This window comes from Maniola jurtina, chromosome 10 (genome assembly GCF_905333055.1).
Source record: "Maniola jurtina chromosome 10, ilManJurt1.1, whole genome shotgun sequence".
In the NCBI taxonomy this organism is placed as follows: domain Eukaryota; kingdom Metazoa; phylum Arthropoda; class Insecta; order Lepidoptera; family Nymphalidae; genus Maniola; species Maniola jurtina.
Genome location: NC_060038.1, coordinates 7,758,077 through 7,773,030, shown reverse-complemented (window position 1 = coordinate 7,773,030; position 14,954 = coordinate 7,758,077). Strand labels below are relative to the sequence as shown.

General features: G+C 35.1%; 1 protein-coding gene across 1 annotated transcript; it reads left to right on the top strand.

The window, feature by feature from the left end:
* On the top strand, positions 1-11,283 carry LOC123868926. Its single transcript, XM_045911607.1, has 14 exons — positions 1-25; positions 115-237; positions 811-987; positions 1,468-1,532; positions 2,076-2,447; positions 2,538-2,607; positions 3,053-3,174; positions 3,580-3,732; positions 4,387-4,538; positions 5,173-5,291; positions 7,142-7,299; positions 7,636-7,786; positions 9,731-9,817; positions 10,962-11,283. The coding sequence occupies exons 1-14, from the start codon at positions 16-18 to the stop codon at positions 11,051-11,053; spliced, it is 1,851 nt and encodes a 616-aa protein (XP_045767563.1). The 5' UTR covers positions 1-15; the 3' UTR covers positions 11,054-11,283.
* The last annotated feature ends 3,671 nt before the right edge of the window (positions 11,284-14,954 follow it).

Here is a 14,954-nt window from a genome sequence, read left to right as displayed (position 1 = left end):
TTCAAAATTGTAAAGATGACGAAGGGTATGTTTCTTACTTTAATTATTATTTTTTGGAACTAAGTTTCAAACCAACGATTATTTTACCTATAACAATGGGAAATATTGTTTCAGAAAAAGAAAATCCAGATCACGACCCATACATTGCAGCTTTGCTGGCAGTGACCTTAGTCGGTCAGGTTTTAGACGAGGCCTCTGTTATTGCCAATGCTGCTAAAGATTCAGGTCAGGACATGAGTTAGTACTGATCGTCACGTATAGGCAATTATTCATCTATCTACTTATAAAAAAGGGGGAAATGAATGACAGACATGAACCTACAGCTAAAATTCTTAAAACCTTCATCCCCTATTTAATCCCTTTAGGGGTTGAACTTCCGAAAATCCGTTCTTAGTGGATGCCTACGTTACAAAAGGTAAGGTTTTTTCATGTACCAAAATTTCATGTTTCTAACCCTAGCGGCTTAGGCTGTGTGTTGTTATATCAGTCAATCAGTCAGTAGGTATATTGAATTTTATATTTATACAGAATATTGCTAAAGCGTGTTTATTGTTGACTTCGAAACGGATCAACGAGATTTTTCACATAGGTTAAGATTTGTTCTCCTTGAAAATCCGGGAGTTCCCACGGGATTTGCAAATAATCTAGCCGATGGATTCGCGGCAAAGCTAGTAAGTACCTATACTTAGTAATGAACGGATTCTTTTGCTAATTCTTGATGATATTTAAAATAATCTTTAGGTGTTTTTAAGTAGCTCTGAAAGTACCCATAGAATTTCTTGATAATAATTAATTTACTGCCATTTCAAGGTCAACCCTGGCATTACGTCTCGAGCTTAAAAAAGCTGCATAGTTCTCGTTTAAACGAGCTTTATGACGACGACATGACCTTTATGTCAGTATCAAATGGCGACAGTCAATATCTGAACGATAATATCGGAAATCTATCAGTCGCTGTTGTCACATCTACACCGCAAAAAGCACCAGGTAAACACAAACAATTTGTCAAAGTGTTATCAGCAGATAGATAGGTACAGTAGGTAGGTACATATTTAAAGTGTGGCTTTAGGCTAACTTGCATTTCAGATTGCGGATCCTAGTTTTAACCCCCGACCCAAAAAGAGGGATGTTATAAGTTTGACGTATCTGCAGTGTATCTGTCTACATAGCATCTAGCTCCTAAACTAATAAACCGATTTTAATTTAGTTTTTTTTATTTGTGTGAAAGGTAAGTGATCGAGAGTCACGAGAGTGTTCGTAGCTATAATCCAAGAAAATCGGTTCAACCGTTTGAAAGTTATTTACTTTTTAGAGAGTTTTGTGTCGGGGGTTTTTAAATTTTGAATTTATACTTGTTGTAAATTAAAATTAGATGGGACCAATCCGTCATTAATAATGTGTTTATTTGTATGTACTTATATGATTTTATAGGTAGGTACCTAAGTATAAGGGATTATTTATTTACAGTTCACGCCATCAAATCTAGGAACGAGTCTGTTATTATAGGTCAAGGCGATGAAGAATTTGAAGAGGTAAGTGAAGTGTCAAGTGATAGTACCTCTGTTTTTTTTTGTGTGATATAACCACCACAAATTCACGGTTTTCGATTTTTTTCCTTCACTTAATTATTTACTTTTCCTGTTAATATTTTTATTTTCAATACAAAATCTTCTATTTTATTATTTTATAGTGATCGATATATTCAACCTACGATAAGAAATTATAGGTACTGTACGATACTAGCTAAGAACCACTTTTCACTATAAATAAATTGATTGATAAGGATCCATCCCATGACCATCTTCATGACCAGGATTTTCCAGAACACATTTTGACTGAAACGTGTAAACTGTTACCTGCCTCTACGTTTTGACTGTAAACAAAGAAAAACCGATTTTTCGAAAACCTTCGAAGTCCTGTAAGATCGTATAGGTAGCGGTAGGAAGACACACCTAGGGAAGACACAGTTAAAACTTACACAACAGATACGCAGGCAAATCAGTGAAGTCTGGACAAAGTCAAATTTCACTAATTCACACTAATAATAATTCTTTACTTGTTTATGAATTCCTCAGTCAAACACGGAGCTACGGAAATCTACGTCGATGATTATAAATCATCTTTTTGACATGAGTAATGTAATTGAACACGTGCATATTTGCAATCAAACCGAAGTTGTTCCTATTAATAGAGGCTCTGATCGCAATGAATTCCTTATCAATGATATGACGAAGATTATGGATTCTTACGTTGACAATGCACTTAACATTGTTTTTGGACAAGAGAGCCAAGAAGATAACTCGCAGGAAATCTACTATGAAACTTCCGTTTCTGACAAATCGAGCTACTCTTTTCTAAGCGACTATCCTGATATACCAAAAGACGTATTTTTTAACGTCACCGATGAGGTTGTTGGTGAGGAAACCGGCAATGAAGAGTTAGCCGAGGTACTTGTACTTAATTACTCTAACTCTACGAAGTACCTTGATACTATTACTGGGTTTCTATATTTTCTTAACGTATATTCATACTTTTAGATCGAAAATAAAAAGAAAAAAATTAACACTGAAGTCGCTTTCTATGAAAACGCTTATTTGACATTGAATCGTAAGTATCCATATTTTTTTATAGATATACTAGCTGATGCCCGCGACTTCGTTCGCGTGGATGTAGGTTTTTTAAAAATCCCGTGGGAGCTCTTTGATTTTCCGGGATAAAAAGTAGCCTATGTGCTAATCCAGGGTATAATCTATCTATTCCAAATTTCAGCCCAATCCGTTCAGCCGGTTTTGCGTGATTGAGTAACAAACATCCGAATATCCACACTTTCACATTTATAATATTGGTAGGATAAACATGGGAACTCTACTATAGTAAGCTTTTGATTGAGAAGTAGCAGCTACTTTATACCTGCCTAGACACTCTTTTAATTACAAACATTATTATGAATGTAATTAATTGACAGGCGATAACGTACCTACCTTAGTACTTAGACATAGTAACCTTCGTGTACGGTTGATAAAAATTATGTTTCTCTTAAAATTAAATACAGGTGACTATGAACAATATTCGGAAGACGATGAGCCTGTATTGCAGGACCCGAAGGCAATACCATTGCAAGAGGTGGAACTCTTAACCGCTAATACATCTTCTGAAGATATAGAACCATCTCAAGTATTTTTTTTCTTTCTTGATTATTTGAGAACAGCGTAATGTTGCTAAATCCATAATTCGATATTAATAATCTTATAAATGTCAAATTTGTCTGCCGGCTAGTTTTTCACCGAAAGGTACAGGTATCTTGGCGAAGGATATAGTCTAGTTTTTATCCGGGAAAATCAATGAGTTCCCATTGGATTCTTAGACGCCTAATTCTAAATCGCGGGGATCATCTATTTGGCACAATCATAGTTTGTATCCTGAATATTATGGATATTCAGGTTACTTTTGATATTGTATTGATGTATTGAAAATTATTATCCCGGAAATCAAAGAGTTCCAACTGGATTTTCACAACGCAGAAATTTAAACTACTCACTCTACGTACCTAATGTTATTAATACTTTTTATGTATTAAAGGTAAAAAAAGAGTTAGCGTCCTCTGGAATGCCGACGTCAGAGGCAGGTTCTCGGAAGAGTAGCCTTGTACGCCGATGTCGTATCCAAGGAGCTAGGATGTTGTCGTGCCTCAGACGGTGGTGGTGGCGACGCAAGTTGCCGGGTAGACGAAAGGCACGTATTTTCTGATAGAAAACCCCACCTGCTAGGGTAAGAAAACGGGGGTCCGTCAAAGTTGTTAGTTTTAGACCCTTTTTTTGACGTCATCAAAAACTAAACTAGTTAGAAGACCGAAGTTTCGATGTATTATGTACCTTATATACTTATATATTAATAAATACTGAAAACAACAATTAATAAAATACTTTGTGAACTGTGACCAAAATAGATAAAAGAGCGAGGGCCGGCTCGCACTTGATCAGTTTTTTATAGTATAATGCTATAAATATCCTTCATGTTTTTTCTAATATTCAATTATTTTTTTAATAATAACTATTCTTGTAGCCTGTGTGCTACGCATTGCTACGAATGCTAGGTACCTACATGTGAGGTTTGACCTACGATCTTTCGAATAGCTCAGAGTGACTGGATACTTTATAGTTCTAAGGGACTATTAAATTATTGGGGGGGAAAAGTACTTACCATAGAAAAATATCTATATCATTCAACACAGTATGTATGGACCAGAAGTTGTTTTTCAAAATTCAACTAGTGCTAGACTTCGTTTTTATCAATAGAAAAATTGTTTGTTATGTTAATGATGAATCATAAACACGTAATGATCCCTTTTCTATCGTCCTTGTGCATTGACTTTACGAAATTTTCCAGGTTCCGTGTGCACCTGGCTCGCTCCGCGGTCTATGCCCTCTATCGCCAGACGCGCGGCGTAGAGCTGCTAGTCTCTTGGACCAGCGACATTTACGAACACCTTCTCCTTCCACATCCATGGTTTGGAAGTTTAACACGGTCAATGAGGCCCTCGTTCATTCCTCTCGCTGGAAGGAATTCGGCTTAAAGATGAGTCTGAATGAAAATGATGAATTTTAATATTTAGTTTCAATTTTGATATTTCGGTTTATAATAAAATCTAAATTTCGTTATTTTCTTATTTGTTTCTATTTTTCTGTCATCATCGTCATCATTGAACCATCGCGGAGTGACTATTTAGCACGTCTTCTACCAGAATGAAAAGGGTTGACCATACCTAATCTACCACGCTGGCGAGAATTGGCAGATTTTACATATGTACCTTTGAGAACATCATGGAAAACTCTCAGGTATAGAGGTTTTCTCACGATGTTTTCCTTCATCTGTCTTTTTCTGTGCGTTCTCGTAATTGAGGCATAACGTTTTGTCACGCCTCCCGAGGCATTCCTATGCTCCGACACCTTAGATTCCTCATGCATACGAGAGAGATTGGATCGAAATAGTTAAACGTAAATGTGGTTAATCATCGGGACGGTCCGTTTTCTTGTTAGGTACCCTTAGACGAGACGTTGAGAAATGATTTTCGTCTCACTCGCGCCTTAGTGTACGTATAGCGTATGAGGATGCCGTTCAACTCCGCCAAAAATAGAACAGTTGCAGATTCCTGGGCTAAATCTCAAATATCCATACGAGAGCGCCACCCGAGTCAGTTAAAACAGTCCAGCGAAAAGTGCTCAAGCCCCACTTCTTGTCTGAACGTCTGCCAGTGAAGACCGGGAGGGAACCACCTAACACCACACAAAATGGTGAGTCAGCTCTACAGGAAATGAAATTGTGACAAGGAGTTCAGTGTTAAAACGGATTAAAAATGTAAAAAGTGAATTCGATATGCGTTGAAACGATGACATCGATTCCGCAGACCGGAAGCGATACCCCGATCCATCATAGTAAAATAATACGTAGAGAAAACAGTGCTGTGCTTGGAAAAGTGAAAAAAATCGCAGTTGACTGCTAAACAAGAGACGATGATTTGAATTTCAGTGATGTGACGTAACACACAATTAACCTTATACCATATCTATACAATTTAAGTTAGGTACTTATGACATGATAAGTAAGTAATAAAATATTTTTGGTCAATTTCAGAGCGACCTCAGCAAGAACGACATTGAAAGTGAGTATGAATAATATTTGATACATTACTAACACAATATAATATAAATAATAATAATTTGATAATCTAAATTTATGTACTAATAATAATAATTATTTATTAACTTTCATAAATATTGTTTTACCGTCGTTTTAATGATTTTTTTTTTTGGTATTTGATTAAAAAATGTGGATATAAAACTAGTTGAATATCATTACTGAGTAACATTATAATCGTAATTCTAAGTTTAGCGTGATTCTCATAAAAGGTTCGCGTTGCTATGAGATGCTAGTGCGCGCGGCAGTGTGCGCGCGCTATGCGAGAGCACAGCGTTCCCAAATTAAACTCTTGCGTCACGTGATCTAACTCTGCCGCCCGCCCGCCCAAACAGAGAAACTCCGCTCGAATTTCACTGAAAGGACCTTGCTTATTGTTTCACGAGCAATCAAGGGTCAATATTTATGAAAATTTTAACTTCAATTGCAATTTTGTTTATCCAAATCTCAATAGCAATGTAAATTAAAATCTTGAGAGTATTTTAAATTTCTCGTAGACGGCCTTACACTCAACTGTCAATATCAAGGTCAATTAATTTAAAGTATCATTATAATTTCGGCTTGGTAGTTTTCCAGACATGAATTATTCCATGTTTACGTGAAAATAATAATTATCATAAAGTACAATAATTTCGTGATGTTATTAGACAGTAGACATTCAACTTTGAGTAGAGATAGAGATTTAAAAAAAAGTTATAAAAAGACTGGTGGAAGAAACTTATTGGTCTGGAATTGGGATACGGTAACAATCGGTTTATAATTAGACAGCGACTATGAGTCACTGAAGGCAAAGGTATTATGGTAATGCCCACGTCCGCCCACCGCGTCACCTGAACCGTGTAATACATAATAAAATATTATTGAGTTTTTTTACAAATTCCAATGACATTAGTACTGAACAACTACTGATATTGGAAATCTGTTTCAAGCTACTGCTATGCGGTTACTATTTAAACATTGAACTTTATAACGAAATGATCGTGATAATTTTTCACGATGTGCAATTTCTGTAGATACTTGGTAGAATTTTTTGTACGTTTTCGTAAACGTCACAGTTAGAACGTAGTTGTAATGTTAGTAAACAATAACAAGTTCCTATCAAACAACGTGAACCTTCGTTTTGGATATTAACAGCTAGGTACTAAGTTTTAGAAAATGAAACCAGGTTTTGAAATGGGTATTTCTAGTACCAAAATGTTTAAGATGCTAAACTACCCATAAGATTTAAGAGGCCTTTAAAATTTAAGAATACCTTACCTAAATTACGAAATTTTAGGTTTGGTCTCACCAAACATTTCAATTTTGGCATTATGTTATATCAATTTGGTGTTTTGCTTTTACGTAATCTTGAACATTATCGCGAAGTTTAACGAAATAAACTACGTACTGTTAGTGTTGTTTTAACATTGAGAGTCTTGATATTAATTAAGTATATCTTATTTATCAGGGGCATCCTTTGCTTTCTCCATCTACGACTTCGATGGCAGTGGCAAGGTCGACGCCTTCAACCTGGGCGACATCCTGAGGGCACTCAACTCAAACCCCACACTGGCTACCATTGAAAAGCTTGGAGGCACCAAGAAGAAGGGCGAGAAAAAGCTATCGGTACGATACTTTTTCTGACATGACTCCTAAAGTTTTAGTTCCTTGTGTTTTTGTTATAGAAAATTTGATTGACTGAAATTACTTAACTAAAAATTAAAATCTATGCAAAATGGAATACAATGGAACTACTATACTAGGTATAGTAGGTACGTTTATTTAGGTATTTTCTCATTATTTTTATTTTTAAAAAAAACTGTGACCGTAACTTAAATAATTGAAACCGGGAGCCTCTGCAATAGGTGAAACAGGGAGAATTCGCCTGCTTCCACTGAAAAATGATGAACTTTAAATTGGTTTGCTAGTTACGTGTATGAACGAATCGACTTTTCCTTACAGCTTGAAGAGTTCCTTCCCATCTACAGCCAATGCAAGAAAGACAAAGACCAAGGTGGCTATGAAGACTTCTTGGAATGTTTGAAGCTGTACGATAAGGCCGAGAACGGACTTATGCTCGGAGCTGAACTTACACACACACTTCTTGCGTTAGGTAAGTTTTTGATCATAGTGCAATCGGGTCTAGTGCACTATGCAATAGGATTATTGTAATACCACCACCACCATCATCATCATCATGATCAACCCATTGCTGGTTCACTACTGAGCACAGGTCTCCTCTCAGAATGAGAAGCGTTCGGCCACAGTCTACCACGCTGACCAAGTGTGGATTGGCAGACTTCACACACCTTTGAGAACACTATGGAGAACTTAGGCATGCAGGTTTCGTCACGATGTTTTCTTTCACCGTTATAACAAATAATAATATAATTGCTTGGAACGCACATAACTCCGAAATGGTAGAGGAGAGAGAGGGGCATGCCTGGGTTCCTACCCTGAACCTCCCGTCTAGGAGGCTGACGTCTTACCTACAAGACTAGCACTGCTTAATTGGTTTGCTTTTTAAAAATCTATTGTTGCCATGTTATCCACCAAGATAATATTATGTTACGTTCCATGTGGACTATTATACACGGTAGAGAAGCGCACGAACAGGCAATACGTTGACCGACTTAAAAATAAAAACTATAAAAAATACATAAAATAAATATTAAAAAAATAAAATTAGCAAATTTTTATGTCACCACCAATTTAAAGCTATCTGTACTAAGTATGAATTAGAAGAATAATTCTCAAAATTTCTTTTTTAGTGATTATCTACGTTATATATAACGAAAACCTAAATATGCTAAATGTATGTGTGCTGTCCTTTGCCCATCATATTACTATTTATCATCAGTGTTCAAATTTTACTATGTAGATATTTGACCCGCTTAGGGGATGAATTTTTGAATACGCTGATACAACTGTCTTTTATTTATAAATAGAAGTTCAAACCTCACTATCCATATTTTCTAACTTCAAAAATGACGAACTTCCACACAAACTTTCATTCCCTATGTAAACAAAATACCCAAATAGGCAAATTTTCAAAAATGCTTTCTTGCTCTAAATATTGTAAAATATCGTCGAGATAGTTTCCACCTAGGACTGATTTAGTTTCTTTTATTACATAACCTCTTATTTGTTATGCACATTATAGAATTCCCACAACTATTTTATTTTTTAAAGTGGACGAACCACTTTCACCAGAATAGACACTTGGCGATCAGCCATATTATTTCAAATGCAGGTAGAGCTAAAGATATCTAAATGTCGATGCTGCGATTCAGTTTTTTTATCGAATTATTTTTTGTGAGTGACAACTCTTTGATTTTCCGTAAATAAAAAGTAGCCCATGTCTGTCCCTGCGATGCTACTTATCCACATTTTGCCAAAATCGGTTAAATTACAGTGAAAAGCTAGTAGGTAGGTTAAGCTACAGTGAAAACAGGCAGGTACAGACACACTGTCTCATACCTATCTATACTAATAAATAAAATTGGAGTGTCTGTCTGTAATTTCGAAATAACTACCTCATATTAAGCTCATATGGTTATTTGAACGATACCATAACTGAATCACACGTTTTTAAAATTTTTGTTTGTCTGTCTGTCTGTCTGTCTGTCTGTCTGTTTGAAAAGGCTAATCTTTGGAACGGCTGAACCGATTTTGACGGGACTTTCACAGGCAAGTAGAGGATTGACCAGGGCGTAAAATAGGCTACTTTTTTAACCGACTTTTAAAAAGGGAGTTGTGTTTTTCTACCTATGTACACTGAAATCTCCGAGATTTCTGAACCGATTTGCGTCATTTCTTTTTTAATCGATAGAGGAACTTTGCGACATTGTTTCATAAAAAATTTGGAGTCCAACTCCTCAATCCTGATGCTGCAGGGGATCTGACCAATCCACGCGGGCGAAGCTGCGGGCATCAGCTAGTATATTAATAATATTAGTATGGATAACTTTAAGCCTGATTTGTAACACGAATCTGAGGTTATATAATAATTCGCAGGGATGCATTTAATAATGGGGTAAATATTAATCTTTTACAGGCGAGAAACTCGATGACAAAGAAGTAGAAGAAATAGTAAAGGACTGCATGGACCCTGAAGATGAAGACGGCATGATCCCTTATGCATGTAAGTAATTATAAAGGGAGGCAAAGCTTTTTTAGTTTAGATGATTTCTGCATATTAGAAGTTGACTTCATGATACAGATTTTATATACCTACACTCAAAATATACATTTTTTGGTTTTCCTGCCTGATCACTACTAGATTTATCTTAAAAGAAACTACATACATAATGTCTAAAGTATTTAAAACGTACCAGTAGCACAGGAGCTGAGTAGCAATTAAAAATATCATAATAAAAAGTTTGCAGCTATACTTATTTCCTGTTATCGAATCTGCATGCAATAAATTATGAATAGAGTCATGCTGTAGAGCACTCCTTTAGACCAGGCAAACAGCATTCTTTAATTATTTTGCACTAGAATTCACTGTACGCATTCCGATCCGAACCCCCATGCACATTGTTTGATCCTATAATATTACATAAATATGCATCGCTGAGACAGATGCAATTTTTTATCTATATACATAGTTAGTAGTTAGTAATTGGTGTGTGCGTGTGAGCCCTTGTTTTACCCATTCTTCATTTACAGCATTCCTGAAGAAGGTGATGGCGTAAAGGACATCAAATGTCGTCATACCTTTAGCTATAAGATCGTAAGTGAAGCACTGTTAGTGCCGCTGATGCTCAAACAATATCCGCTTACGCCAGCTTTACTCTCACATAAAAGTTATACTTAACAGTTTTTACTTATTTGTTTATTTTCAGCAATTCTTCTTTTCGCTTTTGATGTTAAAGTTTTACAGGTCTATGTAATAATTAATGTTCGTGTTTAATTTAAATGCTTTCCTTGTCTACAACAATGTCTTGTAGGTAATTGTTTTAGTTTCTTTAACTTCTATGTATATTGTATAACAATAGCAAAATTAATATTATAAATGCGAAAGTGTGTCCGTCTGTCTGTCTGTCTGCTACCTTTTCACGGTCCAACAGTTTAACCGATTTTGATGAAAGGTACAGAGTTAGCCTACATCCCAAGGAAAGACATAGGCTACTTTTTATCCCGGAAAATCAAACAGTTCCCACAGGATTTAAAAAATAACTAAATCCACGCAGACGAAGTCTCGGGCATCATCTTGTATATTATAATACGGTGTATGTTTATGAGGAGTATTATGACATTCTCTGATTATGATTCCCAATTTGCAGCTTTCCTCAAAAAAATGGTTGCGGGTTGGCAGGGCCCTCAGAAAGTGGCAGCTGCGGCGCCGGCGGCGGAAGCAGCGCCCGCGGAGGGCTAAACTCCTCCGCCGTGTGCCCGCGGCCGTCGCGCCAGCCTCCGCCTTGAGTATCCACCGTAGACTACATCTTGCGGCATACCCCCGTGCATAACATCTTACGGAACACCCTCGTACATAACATCTTACGGAACACCCTTTTTTATACGAAACATCAATTATATACATTTTGTACAATATGTTTATGACTTTAATAATAAAGTAAGATTAAAGAAAGCACTGTGAATACACGTTGTACGTGTTTTTAAATTTATTATTATTTATAAGTACGTTTATAATGACAAAAACATAAAAAAATAACCGTAAAGTATTTTATAATAAACTATTAAAACGATCGCTCCTTCCTTCTTTGTCCTTGTCTTCATCTTCGTACAAAATATCAATCAGGTAGTAGCTAGGTATAACATACTTCGCATCAAAAAAATCTAAACGCCACCTTTTAATTTGGAACTGTTTCGATTTTTTTAATGAGAAGTAGGTATATTATTAATCTGAACACATACCTACCTAATCGATCTCTACATAATATAATTACTCGTATTTTATGAAAAAAAGCTGACCTGAAATCTAGACCTCGCTTTTCAGACAATGATTTTTTAGAATAATTATATACCTTTCCTACGGTTCACCTGCAGCAGAATTCAACTTTAGATCCAGATTCTAGACGTGAGAGGTTTCAATGTGATGGCCAAGAGGTTGTTGTTGGTGCAAATCCAGGGTAAGATTGGTTTTACCCATTGATTTTGAAAGAGCCACGTTTTACCACAAACTAGAGGCATAATTAATTATTACCATTAGGTACATCAATTATTATCTCACAAATTCAACAATTTTGCCAATCAAATAGAGTACGATGGTACACTAATGCCCATTTTGAAATAATTGCTTTGACTCTTTGGTCTGGTACGAAACTATTGGAGTTTTTTGTTTTACTCTTACTACGGAACCCTAAAAAATGTTGAACCAACCATTGTGAACTTTGAGCGTTTAAGCTGTCTACAGTAAGTAGATAGTAGATACAGCAAAGTAGGCTTGGAGATTTATCTTCGCAGACTCGCAATTTCCCAAATGATCTCCCGCTCTCAGGCCGGAAAATGGCGCGGAAAATATTTTGGCGGCATCAATAGATGCGATCGGGCGCGCTCGGTTTCCTTCGGGTATTATATCCGCCATGAAGCTGTAATGTGGTGTGGCCAATGCGGAAAGATTTCCCCGATTCAGTGTAATTATTTTTTGGGTAATTATTGTTTAATAAGTTTCCACATAAAGAAAACTACGTTCAACATTAATAAAGTAAGTATTAAAATAATTTCAAACAATTGGCAGCCAGTGGGGACTGCCAACAGAAGCCAAAAATTAAAACTATTAAATAGCAGTGGTTTTTTTTCAGATTCATAATTTGTAAATTACACTCTTTAATTTTTACATTAGTTTTTACATTACCTACCATACTAAAATCCGCCAAAGAATTTTTCATGTCTAAAAGTAACTTAACAGGAGCCAAAAATTTAAACTATTAAATAGCAGTGGTTTTTTTTCAGATTCATAATTTGTAAATTACACTCTTTAATTTTTACATTAGTTTTTACATTACCTACCATACTAAAATCCGCCAAAGAATTTTTCATGTCTAAAAGTAACTTTATAGTTATATTTTTATCTATCAATATATTATTTTTAATTTTTACCAGTTGTTCTAAAATTGATAAAATGATATCTAATCAGCTTTAATGAAATTACTCTTTGTATCAAATCAATTGATAAAGAAACAAAATAGATATGAGCGATTCTTTGTAGAAATAATTTAATAAGTAATGCTAGAGAAGAAATATAACGAAAATTTCAATCTATATAAACAAATTCTATTCGCATCATCATTATATCTCTATAGATAGACAACATTGGTGATAATTCAGCTGTAGTCTTTAGACTAATTTAACGGATGCAGTTGAGCTAATATCTTTTTCACTAAACAATATTTCAATTTAATTTGGCTTAGAATTGGGACACAAGCACAACCGAATCAGCACAATTGCTTTTATTCGCCAAGGTGATCGGGTAAATTAAATAAATGAGCTGGCAACACCATTACGCTCCGACTCAACTAGTCCCATAGAAGTTGGGGCGCAGTATTCAAATCTCACTCGCGAGTGCGTGTGCCGCTGTTGTTAGGCTGTGTACCATTTATCAGTGAGTGATTAGTGATAACGTGTCGGCATAGGCGGCATATACTTGAAAAATAAAGAAGTGAGTAGTATATAAATAAATATGCGTTACATATAGTTAGATATATTTACATAAAAAATAAGGAGCTTACATTCTGTGTATACATATGTGTATATGGATGTCCCCAGAATGGGTGCGTAATAAACAAATGGCTTGTCAATAAACATTAACTTTATACCTACCTATTTAAGTTTAGTTGGTTTTTTCGGATACATCAACCTTTAGTAGGTAGGTAGGTATGTACAATATTTTTAACAAAACATGAATACCTACCAGTGACTACCTCTTTACTATGTTAAGATAATGAATATGTACAATAAATTATGATACCTAATTTTAGGATATACCTACCTACCTGCCTAATTTCTTAATTGATAAGAACATTACAGTTGACCTTCGTTAATTCGTGTTGCCGGGCGTCCTCGGGGATGTTAAGTACCTACCTAAGTAGGTATAATTTAATAAGTAATCACAAAAGTATCAGTTTATTGTGGTGGGTTGTGGTGTGGTGGGTTAGACTCCAAGTTCCAATCCTACCAAAGAAATATAAAAGTAGGACTCTACTAACTATGAATATTATTATTTTTCCTAAATTGGTAAATTTTCCATCCTCCTCATCGAAGACAATTACTTTTTACAGGTGAAAAGTGAAAACAAAAATGGCGGACGTAAATAATTCGCCGTCTGCCGAGGAAGAAAAGAAGCAAGTAGACAAGCACAACACAGGTAAATCCTAGTCTTCATATTACAATACAAACGAGTCAAAATCAACTAATTAGTATTAGGTGTATTAGGTATTACACATAGACTGAGGTTACCTACCCACTTAAACAACTACAGCAGTAACAAATAAAATAAAACATAAACTATTAATCTGAGACAAGAGACAAAAATCGACTAATAATAATATTTAACTTTTTCTCATTCTATCAATTTTCTTTCTCGCAGATATCGGTATAGGTATATAGATAGACACTTTTTAAAGTATATAAAAATCAGCCTTAATTTTTTTTCTCATCTCTTGTCCCACCTACTCATCAAATAGAGTCACTGTTTTTCCATGCCATTTATTTTATCCAGTGAAATACAAAAAAGGATCTAAATAATTTTTTTTATCGGAATATGTAACACACTGAGCAATGCTTAAAAAAATAGTGTCCTACAATTTTATAATACGTTAGTAAGATTAAATACAGGTTTAATGTCGTAAAAACTCGTAATTGCATTTATAGGAAGGTACTAACATGATAAAGGTTACTACTACAATATGTTGTTGATATATTCAAAGTATAAGTGTACATACATCTTCAATATAATTTGTATATTTTGTTGGTAGACATATAATTATTATGGGTTAAACGCACCTATGCTTAATATAAAATATAATATAAAAATATAAAAAATAATAATAATTATATTATTATTTTTTACATTTAAAAAATCTAAGAACTTGTAGGTTAGGTAATACATTTTAAAACATTGCATAATTTCGAAAACATTAGTAGGTAGTTAGGTACATAGGTACATAATAGCTAGGTAAGCGTATATGTTTATGTAGAAATGGGCTGCGAATTCTTCACCTGATAGTCCTAGAGACTAAAAGAGGAGAGCGAGAGACTAAGTACCTACTAACTCTATTAATTAATTCCATGTCGTTGATCAAAGGGCTCACAACTCG